The 17,974-nt window shown below is 36.5% G+C and overlaps 1 protein-coding gene across 1 annotated transcript in view; it reads right to left on the bottom strand.

The window, feature by feature from the left end:
• Window positions 1-17,974, bottom strand: part of LOC145284926 (uncharacterized) — an 85,298-nt gene that overhangs the window by 63,740 nt on the left and 3,584 nt on the right. The window contains exon 2 of the mRNA XM_080134021.1: window positions 6,544-6,749. Within this exon, the coding sequence (XP_079990147.1) occupies window positions 6,544-6,749 (206 nt within the window). The remainder of the gene's footprint in view (window positions 1-6,543; window positions 6,750-17,974) is intronic.

Genomic DNA, 17,974 nt, shown 5'->3' with positions numbered 1-17,974 from the left:
GAGCCACTTGGCATAATGGTTAGAATATTTATTAATTTCTGCATTTCATCCTTGTGAGGACTTGTTAGGCTCATGCATGGACATGATATTGTCACATATTTTTTATATATACATGTATTATGTTTGCTAGTTAACCAATCAGATTCTTTGTTATTCTCACTCTCATTTTCAGCAACCAATATCAGGTTTTTATCAAACAATTGACTTGTATTTTGCCCGATTCTTTTTAAGAATTACTTAAAAATATCGCTTTTATTTTAATACAATGAGGATCTCCATTATTTTTATCAAGATTGGAAACATTTCCAAATTTTTACCAGCTATGGACAAATAGCTTCACTGTCTTGGCAAAGGCAAAAGCTTAGGGTGTAGACCCTTACAAAAAATCTGGTTTGGGGTCCTGATTGTCAGATGGTGAAGCACTGCAACACCTTTCCTGCAGCTGTGCTGGTTCCGACCATATTGGCTTGCTTTCTATCAGATTTTGTCTGTAACGCTGAGGGGGGGTACTAGTAACTGGGCAAACCTAGGTTTCCTTATCACTCGCTCAGGCCTGCAGCACCAACTTTGACATCATAGATGCTGCAGTTCACCAGACTAGATACAGAATGGCATTGTTTCATTAGACAGAAATTTGACATCACCTCGTGTTTTTTCTATGCATTAGTCTAGAAAGAAATGCAGATAATTCTGTGTAGCTTAATTACTGTATTTTCAAAACTTACTATATTTTCTCTCTCTTCTCTCTCTCACTCTCTCTCTCTCTCTCTCTCTCTCTCTCTCTCTCTATATATATATATATATATATATATATATATATATATATATATATATATATATATATATTCTCCAAGGACTTTTTCAACATTTTATAAAGTGGATATATTTTATAAGGGACACAAGATTTCAAAGTTAACATTAAAATAAATGTTTTTTTTAAAAAGTCAAAGTTTGACAGAATTTAAATTTGAGCCAGAATATTACACGTGTGTAATTTTCTGAGAACTGCAATAACTGAATGATAAGGTTGATGAGAAAATACTTGCTGCGATAAAGAGATTTAAAATGGTCATCTTGTAAAGAATGATTTGTGCACGCAAGAAATGGATATAGTAATAGGAATACAGAAGAATTTTAGAATTTGGTCTTTCAATAGACATAGTGGTTGCTAAAAACTATTTTTATGAAAAACGAAAGCGATTTCATTCCATATGAATGATTTCCTTTTGGGGTTCCGAATGCAGGTAGCACCGAATCTGAATCCACATAACAAACAGAATATCTATTATATATGTATACCCATACTATAACTCCAAAACTACTGAACCAATTCTTATTAGATTTGAAATGGGGGGAGGGTTGCGTAATGTCTTTGCATGGGTTATTTAATCAATCATATAATTAATTTTTCTCGGATTTTTATGATTTGTTCTTTCCAAGAACCGTCATTTGATTATTTCAATGACTGATGTATTACGGTTCTCCAATAACTCCCGGTTGTCATGCAAAGTGATCTTCACTGATACTGCTGTTTCCTCCATCAAAACATCTGTTTATTGATAATTGCCACAGGTATCTGCAAAGGATGGAGGGATTCTTTTGATTCACGTGTTCTACGCCAGTTCACATTAACAGGGTGAACTCATGAAGCATGTGCCTCATTACCTGGATGATCAGTCACTAAAGAAAGACTACAAAAGTGATTTGAAACACATCACATACTGCTGGGTGTATGAGATGCAATCAATTATGTCAAGGAAGGCCAGCTTGAAAAGATATTAACCCTGAGTAAAATAGGCTATAAATATTTGTAATAGAAGAAACTACTTATAAAAGTGCCAGCGCTCCTGTTTGGCATGTTGAGTATGGGTATATAGAAAAGAAGAAGAAAAGAAAAAATGACTGCCTCAACATGCCATTTTAAAAACTTGCAACATTGAACTTTCACATAAGAGCGATATTTATCATACATAACACTGTTAAAGGGCATCTCTCCTCTCTCTCTCTCTGGCTCTTTCATACTCTCTCTATCTTCTCTCTCTGTGTCTCTATTAGATAGTAGATCGAGAGGGAGAGGGTGGGAGGAGGTCAGAGAGATATTTTTGTAGTTAATCCACGTTGCAGGAAGTGACGTTTCATCTAACCGGATGTCATGTGATGCTACGTGGCAAGGTTGGTGAAACGTTGAGTCTCTCAGAAAAAGCCGAGCCGAGCAGAAGTCTAAAATGGTTCTCTCCTAAGTAAGGGGGGAGATGCGCACCCCAGACGTGGGACGTGGTAGGTACCCACAGTGGAGACCATCGATGGCGACATCTGCAGATCATGCCTGGGAGAATAAAAGGTTGAAAACCCAACATCTGTCTTCATCTTGTGTATCCCGGCGAAAACAGCAAGAGAGCTCCACCCAGATGAAGACTCTCCCAGAGCAGCAAAACCAGGTATGAACTTCTATATATAAACACATACATCCACAACAAGTGTCCTAACCACTAGACAAACGGTTTAAGGGATCTTGGGTCCCGTTCTCTCGTCTCTAAACACTTGTAATATCTCTCTCGTAAACTTTTTCTCTTCATTAGTAAAATAGACACGTCATCACCAGGGTACCAGTATCCCTCAAGTAAAGTGTCCAAGTCCAAATCCGTTTCTTCTCCCTCCCTTATGTAACAACACTAAGCGAATAAAACAGAGAACAAGCATGAGAAAGCAATAGAAACGATTTGATGAAGAGACCATCATATTGATACAAGTTATTCCGGCTTTCTTGTTTTGTTCTTTTTTTTTTATTTACATATAATGGACAGATTCGATATTTGATTATAACCAAAATTTGATGAATCTGCCATTGGATTGTCTGTCATCAAATGGGTTCAGAAGGCTGAGCATTTGATGGTGAAGAGACCACATATTTATACAATATTTTATTTTAATATCATAAACAGGCGAGTAGAAAAACTGAAACTCTCTGTAAAATATTGAATAGCTTTTTGCCAGACTTGGATGATTTAAATCTTGAATGCTTTATAACAAGTTTATGCTGTGACTTTGATGAGTTGAAGAATGAACAATTGATTCTAGAATGATCAATATATCAAATGACAGCATTCAGAAAGGAGTGTGATCTTTTAATTAAAAAATGAAGATATGCAACTGCCAGCCTATAGCATATGCCAAGCCGTGTGTGAAATGATGTCACTGTAAGGTAAAACAAAAAGACTATGAAAAGATGTGCACAGATCGAATGATATTCGATAGGACAGAGGTCAGAGAAAAGGAGCACGTGAGAAGACGATCATGTTAGAGACATGGATGACATAAAAAAAACAGACAATGGGGGAGGGGGTAACTCTTCTAAACTAAAAACATTATTGCAGTTAAAAACTATTTCACATTGCTAATTTCAACAGTTTTTCCATATGGGTCATTCCTTGTATGGCTGAGTCATCTAGTTGCTATTGTTTAATTTAGGCGAATAAAATTCATGTATAGAAACACAATGGAGGCTTGTTGGCTTTCAAAGGTTTTATTAGAGAGGAAAACTTTGTTCATGAGGTGAGAGACACTAAAAGAGAGACTAAAATTAATTCCTTCCTTATTTATTCTTGTACTTGGGAATTGAGAGATAAAGACAGCAGATATTGAGGCAACACCCATTCAGATTCTCTATAGATTTTCAGAGCGCATGTCACCTATATCGCTTCCTGGCTCCAACTATGTAGAAACCCTAAACATGTGCTGACATTTTTATGTAATATCATTTGATACCTGACTTTTAGCATGTTTGTCTCGGAAGCTAACCTTTGACCCCCCCCTTCATCTCACGCACGATAGTTGCACCAGGTCTATTTCCATTTGCTGTTAGGTTATTCTGACATGTACTATGTAATCTTTCCTGAAATTCATACTAGTGAACATAATCTCTAATTACTGTGGTAGGGTCCTAATAAATAACACATTATAATAATTTTCCTTTTCAGAATAATTATTTTTAGAAAGAGACTTAAGCAAATTACACTTTTCTAATGTAAAGAACACCTTGCAAGGATGAAATGGGTGAAATCATTAGTCGGACTTGGATATCAATTTGTTAGCTGCATTGCTATTGAGGTCTAATATAACTATAAATTGGACAAATAAGATTTTGATTGGTTGGTTGTTTTGTTTTATGGTGTATCAACCCATTTTGGGTCATTTAACACCAACTCAAATTTTATAAAAGTTAAATAAAAAGTAAAGAACAGTTTCAACAAATCAATATATTTAACAAATCAATATATTTAACAAATCAATATATTCAACAAATCAATATATTCAACAAATCAATATATTTAACAAATCAATATATTCAACAAATCAATATATTTAACAAATCAATATATTCAACAAATCAATATATTCAACAAATCAATATATTTAACAAATCAATATATTCAACAAATCAATATATTTAACAAATCAATATATTCAACAAATCAATATATTTAACAAATCAATATATTCAACAAATCAATATATTCAACAAATCAATATATTTAACAAATCAATATATTTAACAAATCAATATATCTAACAAATTCATATATTTAAATATTCAAATATTTAACAAATGATAAATTTTCAATAGATATAGATTTTATAAACAATTTTAATTTAGCTGTTTAGGTTCTATGGCATATCAACTACTATGGGTTATCAAAAAATTAAGTCCACATACCGTTGAACTAAGTTTTGGAATGTAGGGAATACATACACATATGTACGTGTGAAATAGTGTTCATTTTTAATGCATTTTCTTTTTTAGTTTTGCTTATTTGTGAGGTTTTATTTTCAATCTCCATTTCTTCAACTTTGTTTGATATTGTTATCACATCAGGTTGTGTTATTCTTTTACTTGAATTCTGCTTTTTAATTATATTTTTTGTTTTATTTTCAATTACGTCGTTGTTAGAATTCGGAGGTTGGATTGGTGAATCTTTGGCACTTTTCACTTGTAGATTCAACCGTTTGTTTCTGTTGAATATACTTCTTAAAGATTTTCTTGAAATGATGGCTATTTATTAACTTTTTCTATTTAAGCGAAGTTTGGAAGTTTTTGATTTGTTTTTTTGTACAACATTATGCTTTTGCTCCCATATAGCTTTCAACATTTTTTTTCTAGCTTCTGGGAATGGTAAATGTTTGGCATGTTTTACATACGTTATCTCCTTTTCTTTTTTGTAGACATTGCAGGTCCTTGAGAAAACAGGGTGTTCTTCACGGCACATTTTATATATTTTGCACTCTCTGTGTGGTTTGGGTCACATTCAGCACACTTTCCAAACACTTGGTGTACTCTGAAAATGTCTTTCTGATGATCAACTTTCTGACATTTCAGACATCGCAGGGGAGCTGGTATAAAATGTTCAACCCTTTCTATCGTATAGCCAATCCGGATATCTTCTGGCATTGATGATTATATATGTATGTGTCTGCATAGTTCTGTTGTTTCATTTGATGGTAATTCTCTTATATTCCTTTACACCCTGTTTTTAAATGCCATTTCATATTTCTCCTGGTGTTGCTAATGAAAGCTCTCTGCTTCTTATGCCTTTTGATCTAGCATGTGGATATGCTTTGCATTTAATATTGTGGATTTTCTGTGTGTTTCTTCTTTTTAACTTCTACTAGCAGATTGCCATTTTGAAGATTTTTAACATCTTTTTGGATTTGATCTACTTGATGTAACTTTTTCAATCAAAAAAGGGGATAATTTTTCCAGTTTCATTTCACCGAATGATTCAATGATAATAAATTTTGGGAAGTCTAATTCGGCTTCAGAATCTGAATTGGAATTGGGATTTTTTAAAAGAGAAAGCTGTGATTGAGTTTGGATTTTCATCGGTCCATCCATCACAGAGTCCAACTACAGTTGGGAATGAACCAAGAGGGTAACCATTGGCTGAGGTGGACCGATGAAAATAACCTTGGTTGAGACTGGTATACAATGCCAATATACTTGTGCCAAGAAAAAAATCCGATCTTCTGCCAAATTCTGAGTTTTGTTTTGCTCAATAATCTAACAGGAGTCATCAGTTCTTTATCCTAACACAACTGACCCTCAGCCCCTGCCTTCTAGCACAACTGACCCTCAGCCCCTGCCTTCTAGCACATATAATATTAAGGGTTGGGAAGTGTTGCATAAGAGTTGATCGGATAATATGGGTAGGAGAAGAATAATTGTATATGAGCTAGAACATGTCAGAACAAGCCGATTGATCGGATTCGGCCCCATCTGACTGGCCATCAGACCAAGAAAGGGTCAAAGTGGTGTGTTGCAAGCTATTGACCACTCTGTTGCCAGATCAATGACTGCTCAACCACCAGGAATCCGTTCTGACACCTTACAGATTGCCACCCACGGACAACAAGTGACCTCATTGGGGTGGGGAGTCTTACCTCTCTACAGAAGCACAGTCAGCATATTCTAAAGCCCCAGTCGACAGGATGGACGAATAAGAAAAATCAAAATAGATGTAATCTGTTAAAAAACAAAATTTCACTCACCTGTCGACATAATCCCCCAAAAAGATATAATTCGTCTTAGGCGGATAACCACAATTATCAAAATGTCTTAAAAGATCATCATATTGGCCATGAATATCACCCATCACGTTGACAGGAGCACACAGTTCCAAAAGCATCGGCTGCTCCAAGAAAATGGTACGTGAGGCAACACAGAGTTGACGAATTTGATATTCAGGTAACTGAACCTTTAAAGAAAAAAAATAATCAAATGAATGACGTGAAACATGAGAAATCATAAATGTTTTTATAAAATCATCCATTTATTCAGAAAAAAAAACCAGTTACAATTTTTGAGGTGATCAGAAAACAAAATCTAAATGTTTCTCCCCAATAAGAATTTTATTTTAAGGTGTAATACTATTGGCATTCCCCTTCTCTCCCAAAGTGTTAGGAAGTAAAAATAAAAAAGAGGCAATAAGTTTATCAGCAGAACAAAGGTTATGGGAAGTAAGATTAGTAGAAAGACAATCGAGTGGAAGTTGTTCACCAAGGTACAAAAAGGCAGCTGAAATAGTGTTATTAATCAAGGTGTGACAGATGACTGGGATCAAATGACCGATTATAGAGATCAATATATTTAGAGTTAGTTTATGGTTAATTTGAGGAATGGTAATGAATGTTGCCACAGTTAGGCATTGTTTATGGACAGTCTTGAGTTTGGATAAGTTGAGGACATTTCCCAGTTTAGGACAGTTAAGTGCAGGTTATGGTTTGGAGAAGATCGAAATGAGCCAACATCAACTGACGAACAGCAGATGTAGATGTGGACCTTAGCATTTGGAGGGTTGTTTCCTATGATGGTGTCACACACCCAGATCCCAACCGATATATACAGAATGTATTGGAGTCTTTTGTTTCTCTTTTAGTTTGTGTTTTGAGTTGTTTTATTGTTTTATACTTGTGAACCTGTACATGGTCCCTCAGCAGTCGGATTATGTGAGAGGTGGTGACAAAGCCAGAACTGGATTAAAGTGACGTTGACAGAACTGGATTAAAGTGAAGATGATAGCAAACTGTATTAAGATCAGCAATTCTTGTCAAGTGGGGGAGCACGTGGTCCCACAAGTTTAAGGTTAGAAGAACTTTAAAATTAGCTTCTTCTGTACTTCAATGCAACTTGAAAAATGTTGTTTTTTTTTTTACTAAAAAATAATCACCAATTACTAAGGCTAAAATCCACTCGAGGATAGAACTTAATCAGATTGTCAATCGGATGATGAACAAGAGTATGAAAAGATTGAAAACGAAGGTTGAAAATGGCAGATTTTGATTGCTTAAGAAAATTGCTTAAAGTGGAATAACACAATTATAAATTAATCTTTTAGTAAATGTTTTGGATCTGACTGTATGACTAGCAGACATGAAAAGTTGCTTAGATACTTAACAGCAAATTACATACCAAAGAAGAAAATAATTTAACAAAAATGCCATCTATAAATATTATTTATTTCGTGATAAGTGATGCATGGGTCCATTAGGTTCCTACAAAATAAGCAAAACAAAATGTTGACTTTCAATGGATCTACATTAAAAAATATTTAATCCCTCCTCATTGTTTGTGTTGTATTGTATTGTGCAGATGGGGCGAGTCAAGTGATCTTTAGCTTGTGGGCATACTTAAGAAATAATGTTAAATGATGTAAATTATTTTTAAAAAACTAAAAAAGAAAATGAAGAAGACAAAATATTTAAGTGGTATACCGAGAAAGGAAATAGAAAAAAAAAAAAAAGATAGACAAAGCGCTATAAGATACAAAGGTCAACAATAGGTTGAAATTGAAAACAATTTTGTAACAATCTGCAAAAAATATGTTTTCTGAGTGAGTTGCGATGATTCATTTTTTTTAGATTATTTTGAGATTCCATCGAGAACGAGTAGTCAATGGGGAGTGAGAAGCTCCTCAGATTGGGGATCTGTGTTTCTGTGGGCTGTGAGCCAGAAAGGGCTAGCTGTGGTTATCAGCCGGAGCATTAATTTTTCCACACAGCGAACAAAGCAGACTTATTCCTGTCAACACGCACTTCGGTAAATTGGCTGAAGTATCAATTTTTAGGGCTGAAGGATCCCTAAACAGGTTGGTGGGATGGTGTGATGGCGGTTGAAGTTCATCACAATGCAATCACTCGAGTGAGACAAGGAGGGGTATAAAAAAAAATGATGAGCCAACATTTTGACATATTAAGTTCTTCCGTAAGGGGAGCGATTGATCAAGATACCTGGTTTGGGCCTTTAGAGTTGTATGATTTTGGTTGCCTCAACACCCAGGCAGGAGATAGAATTTATACATGAAACCTGTCCACTAGTTAAGGGTCCACTAGGTGCTGTAGAGATGGTGCAAATTGTTAGGTTAGTTAGAATGTGGATTTTTTCCTTTCCATGACTCTGGTCGGATTGTCGTGCCCCCCCCCAAATCTGGTGAAATCCGAGTGAATTTGTATGTTAAAGGATATCTTAGAAATTAGAGTGCTGACCATCAGATAGGCTGTAGAAAGGGTTTTCTGTTTTGTTCCCCAATATTAATAGTATGTTTGAATGTTGATAATGATAGGGGGTGTAAGGCCTGAGATATTGAAGTTTTTTTGGTGCCATATCTACAAAGAAGAGCTTGTCTTTAAAGCCAGGAACAATGATTCACCCATGTTGATGAGGCAAAAGGGCTTCAATTTGTGTTGTTGGGCTAATTACCAAGTATTTTATCGACCACAAGTAATGTCAATAGGAGTGGGGAGATGTTCTTGGAATTGAAATTTGGTTTTATTAAGAGGCCACAATTATTAAGTCATTTATTTCTGATAGGTTCATAAGAGTAATAGTTGATGAGCAAAAATCAGAAGCTCATAGTATTAATGCTGGAGTCCCTCAGGGGTCCTTTCTGGGCTCAACTCTTTTCCTGATCGACATTAATGATCTTCCAAATCACATCCTTACATCATTCGTAGACATTTATGCTGATGACACTACCATCTATGGTAGCACATCTAAGACAGTAAACGACCAAGTTCTCTCCGATTCTCTCTCCTCTGATCTTGAGCACGAGGTACAATGGAGAAAGGAGTGGCTGGTTACTTTTAATGCATCTGAAACCAAGCTTCTCTCTTTACATCATCAACGTTCTGATCCACATCTGGCATCAATTGAAATGAATGGTTCTCGTCTTGAGGAGGCCTCAAGTTTTGACAAGCTTCTGGGCTTGACCTTTACTTCTGATCTTAAATGGAACACATACATCAAATATGTTGCCAAGGCCGCTGGAAAAATGGTGGAATCCTTCTACCGATCCAGTAGATATCTCACTGCTGATGCAATTCTCTATCTATATAAGAGCCAGGTACGTCCAAGGATGGAATACTGTTGCCATATCTGGACAGGAGCTGCTAGAAAGGACTTGTCCTACCTTGATAGAGTTCAAAATAGACTTTGTAGCCTCATAGATGTCCTTTTCTCTTCCCTGCAACCTCTCTCCCACAGAAGAGATGTTGCGAGTTTGTCTCTACTGTATCGTTATTTTAATGGAAAGTGTTCGACTGATCTTCAATCTATGGTCCCCTCCTCACCAAACTTTCACAAAAAACACTCGTCTAGCTGTAAACACTATCAATAATTCCCCCCCCCACTCTTTATCTGTACCTAAACCTAAACGTAGATTCCATGAACAAAGCTTCTTTCTTAGAACTGCACGCCTGTGGAATTGTCTTCCGTTTTCCTGCTTTCCAGCTGACTACAATATGGTTGTCTTCAAGTCTAATGTAAACAAGTTCTTGATGAGCCATTCCACTTGTTAACAAATTTACCAAATTTCCATTACTAAATTGTCCAATTTTTACTGTACATTCTTTAACTCTTATCCTCGAGTGTCCTCTGGGCCTTGATAAGTGGTGATGCCTATGTAAAAAAAAAAAAAAAAGGGCCATGATGAAGTTGTACTTTCGACATGATGAAAAGATTTGCAGCACATGGCATAGGATTTTATTTTTACAGTAGATTATGGTATGACAGCTTTCATTGCCAGTGGAGTGGGCATATGCAGTTCTTTTAATTTAAACTAGAAAAATAGAAAATGTATATTTTTGCCATACATTTTGATAAAAAAGGGGGGAAGGAATTAGCAGTAAATTATCTGTTATCTGTCTATCTGTTTATCTAATTATCTGTGTATCTATCGATGTATCTGTTTATCTATCTACCTAACTAACTAGCTAGTTAGCTATTTTTTTTTTTTTTTACACAGTGATCACCACTTATCAAGGACCGGAAGCCACTCAGGGATAAGGGTTATTGCAAGTGCATTACGTTAGTGTGGAGATTTGATGAAGTGTTTACTTAAGGGGGCGGTTCATTAGGAATTTGTTAACATTGGACTTGAACACATCCAAGTTGTAGTCCGGTGGGAAGCAGGCAGACGGAACAGAGTTCCACAGGCGTGCAGTTCTAAGAAAGAAGCTTTGTTCATGGAATTCGCGTTTTGATTTAGACACAGTTATAGAGTGGGGGAAATTTTTCACAGTGGATTCAGCTAGACGGGTGTTTTTCGTGAAAGATTGGCGAGGGGGGACCAGAGATTGGAGTTCAGAGGAGCACCTGCCATGGAAATAACGATAAAACAAGGATAGGCTCGCAACATCTCTTCTGTGGGAGAGAGGTTGCAGGGTAGAGAAAAGGGCATCCCCCACTAAGCCACAAAGTCTATTTTGTACTCTGTCAAGGCAGGATAGACTGTTTTTAGCAGCTCCTGCCCAGATACGGCAACAGTATTCCATCCTTGGACGTACTTGGCTTTTATATAGATAGAGAATTGCATCAGTAGTGAGATATCTTCTGGAGCGGTAGAAGGATCCCACCATCTTTCCAGCGACCTTGGCAACAGACTTGGCTGCCTCTGTCTGTCTATATAAATATCTATCTATCTAAAGTTGAGTCTACAACAGAGACTTGAAGCCATGCTTTGACAGGTTGTTACACTTTGTCAAACTCTGTAACCTGGTCAATTTGCACCGGAAAGTATCCCAACATGTGACCAGACGTGATGTGTTGCATGTCACATGTTCCAGTTTGCGCAAGCATCATTGAGTTAGATTGGAGATGTTGAATGAGCAAGATGGGTTAAAAAAGTCTCTCTCATGGGGAGACTAGGAGGTCTCGGAATGGAGATGTAGAGAAACCCAAGCCAAAGATGGTCATTCGTTCCAGTTCTGCTGTGACGAAATGCCTGGGAGTGAACAAAAATATATATAAAAACAATAATTCGTCTTGGGTGCGTTTTGAAGCGTCTTTGTTACAACAGGTTCCAGCTCCCCCAAAGATGATTGACGAATCCCCCAGGCAGGGCCAAAAGACAGAGGCAGCCAACAGCAGGAACAGGTATGTCATCATGTCATCATATGTTCTGACTCGCACGCACCAACACCACTAGATGAGATGAATAATGTGCCGTAAAATAGACAATTAAGGAACAAGGACAACAGTCTGTTACACAACACAGCGTAAATATATACATATGGTCCGTTTATGATAAGAACATAACATTTATTAGTGCCACGTATATGCAGTTCTTCAGGCCAGTGGTAGAGTCTGTCCTTGTTTACGGTGCTACAACCTAGACACTCAACAAAAGATTGGAAAGAAAACTAGATGGCACATACAACCGTATGCTATGAACAGTATTAAATATATCTTGGCAAAATCATCCCACGAAGCAGCAACTTTATGGCAACCTACCTGCCATATCTAATACCATCAGAGAAAGACGCCTACGATTTGCTGGTCATTGTCTGAGGAGCAAGCATGAATTGGTGAGTGATGTATTGCTATGGACTCCACGCCACGGACACGCAAGCAAAAGACAACCTAGATCCACGTACATCCAGCAAATAGCACACAACGCTAACTGTGAACCTGAAGATCTGAGGCAGCTGATGGAAGACAGGAAACTCTGGAGAGGAAGAGTCACATTGGTCTGGGCAAGGAGTCCGTCCTGATGATGATGATGACGTATACACATTCAATGAATCATGATTCAACTATATACACACGTATGTATATCTAGTACTGTATATACACAGTCATATAAAAACCACCCAACAACACAACACTTGCACTTCTCCATTTTATCCTTCTTTACATTTTAAACCACGTTTCATTGAATCATAAAGTATATTTCATTCATTCAAGTGGTGTCCTGCTTGGCACAAGCATTGGCGGCTATGGCTCTCCATCTACCTCTCCCCCTCAATGCATTCATGAATTCATTGTTGCTCATCACTGCTGGCATTGCGCAGGTGTTGAGGCTGTTCACATATGTTTCTCACTCTGCTTCTTTGGGAAACATGACAATATCCAAGAACTTCCAAGCTCCAACATGCAAGCTCCAAAGTCGCAGTGTAACATTTAAACAAGATAAATTCAAATATCTAGGCTACTGGATGTCATCTGATGGAAAGTGCACTGCTGAAATACAAGGGTGCATAGCCACAGCTAAAATTGTCTTCAAGAGATTGTCATCAATCATGACCAACAGCAACATTAAAACGAACACCAAAGTCAGAATGCTATGAATGTATGTGTGGTCTGTTCCTTTATACGGTTGTAAGTGCTGAACAGTCAACAACACCACAAGGAAGGCAACTGAAATTTGGTTCTTGATGAGAATTTTGAGGATATCTCGGACAGAAAAGAAAGCAAATCAACAGCTACTAGAAATGGCAAACACAGAAAGGTCTCTAATAAGAACAATACGAAAAAGACAGATGAGGTTAATGGGCCATGTCTACAGAAAATATATTTAAAGAGTTTAAAAGAGAATTCTATTATTTAATATTGATTAGTCAGTTCTAAAGCCAGAATCCATCATTCAAATTGAAAATCAATCAATTCTATGGATGACAGCACGTCAGTTCCCATGCTTTATTATTTGGCTATAAGCAATTCTCAGGCTACAGTTATTTATAATTGATGTGGGCTTTAAAGTTGTATTGGAAGGAGAATTGTGAAAACTGGATGAATAGACAGTCTTTGTCTAAAATAAACATGTTTTTGTACTAGTTAAATATTTATTGCATAGCAAAGTATCAATCACATGAATCCAATAATTTAATAATGTTTAAATAAATTCAAACAATCGTTTTTATTAATTAAAATAATTTAGTAATTTTTCATTAAATGAAAGTATTTAAGTTTATTGGGTTTTTTTTTTCTTCTTTTCTTTTTACTAATATGAAAAACTAGCATGGACACTTGGCATTGCCTTGGGCAAAAGTGTAACATAACTTTTATCTCTTTCTTGTCCATTCTCCCGTTCCCCCTTTTCACACACCACCATTTCACCGCCAGATAATTCTTCTTCTTCTTTTTTTTTTTTTTTTTAGATATTATGCATCTGGGATTATGTTCATTAAAACAAATACAAAGTTTGTGTCTGTTTATTGTGTATTTTTCAAGTTTTAGCTGCCCTTTATATAATAACTTATTTAAATACCCATGTACTGATAAAATTATTTCTGTGAACAAAAGTTTTTCACCACTTTTATGCCCTCTTACAAAGATTAAAATCAAGATATAATAATACTAAAGCAAATCAATGTACAGAAAAGACATGAACAGACGTTGTAATCGCTCCAGACAAGGCATGTAGCCACTTGATATAAGGAACTTAAAAAAAATGCTATTTTAAGGTCAAATACTATTATACAATAAGTGCTAGATGGATAGATTCTGACGTATTAAATCTTCACCCTTGGTCTGAAACATGGAGTGTGAGGTCTAAAGGAGAAAACAAGAAAAGTGAGAATTTTTTAATGAAAATCGCTCCAGACAAGGTGTGAAGCTATTTGATGTAAAGAGCTAACATAAACAATATCACAAAGACTGAAGATGTCTATTGATCTTAGTCTTGAAAAGACCAAGGTTTTATGTAGAATCAAAACAGTGGATAGGAATAACATTATCCAACCTTGCAGTTCTTGGAAAGAAGCTACTGGAACAGAAAGCTGCATTACAATGAGGCATCAAAACAGTGAACTGGTGGAGAACAGACAAACGAGTCAAACGAGCTGGAACAAAGGAAGCATGGATTACATCAGACAATTCTAAAGAACACATGCCATACAAGGTTAGCGAATATGAAAGTCCATTTTCTACTGTCTTTTTTGATTTGCTTTATTCTTGTTATTGAACTGAATGGCATTACCTGTAACCATTGTTGCGACTGAATTTGCAATCTTATCAGCCCAATTACATAACACAGAATGACAATATGCAGGAGCAAGCAAAATATCTACGCAACAAATAGGTGACTGGTGATACCAGAAAATATTGGATGGTGTACACATGCAATGCTAAAGAGAGATTGCTGATTACTGAGCAATGATGTCAACCCTACATTCCGATCGAATGTCGACCAAAGACAATAAGCATTTCAAAGAACACAATAAAGCATTCCAATACAAGATTTGATGCCAATATAAGACATTCTTTTTTTTTTACATGGAAGTCACCACTTATGAAGGTTCAAAAACCACTCGGGGATAAGGGTTATTGCGTGTACAGTAATCAATGGGATAGTATTGTAGTAATCGTTAGTATTGGAGATTTGATAAAGTGTCTTACTTAAGGGAGCAGTTCATCAGGAATTTGTTTATGTTGGACTTGAAGACATCCAAGTTGTAGTCAGGTGGGAAACAGGTAAAAAGAAGAGAGTTCCACAGGCGTGCACTTCTAAAAAAGAAGCTTTGTTTATGGAATCTACGTTTTGATTTAGGCACAGATAAAGAGTGGGGAAAATTAATGACAGTGGTTTCAGCTAGACGGGTGTTTTTCGTGAAAGATTGGCGAGGGGGGACCAGAGATTGGAGCTCAGACGAGCACTTGCCAAGACATAAGAAAACAAAGACACAAGTTAGAGAAAGCCAGCAACTCGAGCAGTGAATGACATTTCTACTGTCTTCCTGCACTGGCACCACACCACATACTGACCGATCTCTCTCTTAACCTAACCCTAACCCTAACCCACACCACATACTGACCGATCTCTCTCTTAACCTAACCCTAATCCTAACCCACACCACATACTGACCGATCTCTCTCTTGTCATATGCTATCAGTTGATGAACGAAAAAATGTAAACAAACTTGTTAAGTCACAAGTTTGTTTACATTTTTTCATTTAAAAAAAAAAAACCTGGCAAAAGAATGAGAACATGTTTATAGTTTTGCATGCATTTAATAAAATTGAAACCAATAAATTATATAGGCCGACTATATAACAGGTGTTGCCAGTGAGCTATCAAAAAAACGATCAATTAATGAAAGCCTTTTTTATATGCATGCTCAGCCGTCGATTTCCTACATGGATCTTTCCCTGTATAGTTGTGAGACTGTCGATCACCTGTTTAACTTGTGCGAATGAAACTCATGTATGGAAACTGTTGTGTCTGCACAAATAATTAACAAGAACACGGAAAGTAAAGGTATAACAATAATATATTAGGCAGAAAAGTTATATGCATATTTATATGTCTTCGGATATACTTCAGTTGGAGATATTCTGGCAGGTGGTGTGTTGCATGTCTTACTGGAGGCAACATAGGCGTCTTGCCTATTTGGCGGTCGTTGCCGGACTCCCCCGGTATTGGTGATTGATACCTTTATATATCTCACTCACCCACCTATGTTAATTGGTGGGCGTCTCCACAACAGAAACCTAATGGAAGTTTTAAAGGTTTTATTGGGGAGAGAAAGTTCGTTCATAAAGTTAAGCATTGTTGAGTCTGGTCAATACTAAAATGGGTGACCATTTGGGAATATCAGGTGCAATATGAGCTATCCACTTATCCCAGCATCGTTTCTAGTCATCCTGAACTTCTTGCCACTGGACTCAAGTGCCAATTCAGGACAGGACGGGGTTACAGATTGTGCAACCCTTGCTTCAGAGTTCAGTGCTTGCCATCCGTCATAACTCCAGGATTACCGGATTGTTCTTGTCACTCTGATGTACGAACGTGCATCTTTCTAGTTATAATTTTCATTAGAAAGACATCACATACTTATAGGAAGGACCATACAAAGATTGCCAACAAGTGAAAGTGATTTTGTGGAAAGAAGTGGATTTGAACTTGGCACACCGAGGTTGTCAGTCGGTGTCATTAAACACTTAGCCATCTCTCCACCATTATTGTTGTCGGATAGCCAATATCTGCTTTATGCTAAAAAATCACCTGCGCCCAGTATTAAAAAATACATGATATATTTTTTATTGTATCCTTAAATTTACCGTTGTTGGTTTGGTTTAAGATTAAGAGAGGAGTGGTAGAGATTACACAACTTTTGCTTCACAATTCAGTGCATGTCATCAATCATCTCTCCAGGATAATCGGAATAATCATATATATTTCTTTTTTAAAATTATTACATGATGAACATATTTGCATTAAAATCAATTCAGTATTACATATGAAATAAGAAAAAAGTACTTCTTAAATTAGCCTTCCTGGCAAAATGTAAGATGGACGTTCGAAAAAGTTGGAATGGTTATGAATAAAAATTATTTAATGAGTTATACGACAAAGATAATTTGCTTAAAACGATTCAAATATCTGTTTCACAACATAATCATTTTACTTCACTTCTTTTTGCTTCGTCTGAATTATTTACAAAAGTATCAGAGTCTGGAGGGTATCAGAGTCAGGTTGGCGACTCTTTTTTGTAACCCTGTCCATGAGTGAGAGACTAGTAGCAGATGCACCAACCCAAATGTGACAACAGTACTCCATACATAGGCGAATGGTGGCTTTATAGAGATACAGGATACTTCCAGGCATAAGTAGCTTTCTAGCATGGTAGAGAGAGCCCATCTTCTTTGCAGCAGCCTTGGCAATGCTCTCAATGTATCTGTTCCAATTCATGTTCCCTGTGAACGTTAGGCCGAGGAGTTTAAAGGAAGTACTTTCAGGTAATGTGTTCTTGGCCATTGCTATTGGTGGTAGAGAAGGTTTCTTGTAATGATTGAAGGAAAGAAGCCTAGTCTTGGCAGCATTGAATGGATTTCTCACATCTTGAAATTTGGTGCCTCTCGTGATAATCACGTTTGAATAAAAGAGGAAAGAAGAATGGTTCAATACAACTCCTGAAATGCAATGGCAAAAGTGCTCTACGCATTTGCGAATTTCAATACATGTTCTCGTTCCGTCAGCCATGACATGGTAGAAAACTGAAGTAATTTACAATTGTATTTTTAATATCGCCCACACTGCAAATTGAACCTCCAACCTCTAGAATTGCGCCACATTAATTGAAACTCACCTCATAATTATAAGTGTTGTTTAAATTTTAAAATGAAATATGTATGTTATACGTTTAAAAGAAAAATTACAACGCAAAGATTTTGCAAAATAAACATTTATTTGTTAAAATTAATAAT

The sequence above is a fragment of the Euprymna scolopes genome, chromosome 9, assembly GCF_053919585.1.
Source record: "Euprymna scolopes isolate OS-2025 chromosome 9, ASM5391958v1, whole genome shotgun sequence".
Lineage (NCBI taxonomy): Eukaryota > Metazoa > Mollusca > Cephalopoda > Sepiida > Sepiolidae > Euprymna > Euprymna scolopes.
Note: the sequence above shows the minus strand (reverse complement) of the source record. Positions and strands in the feature narration are given on the sequence as shown.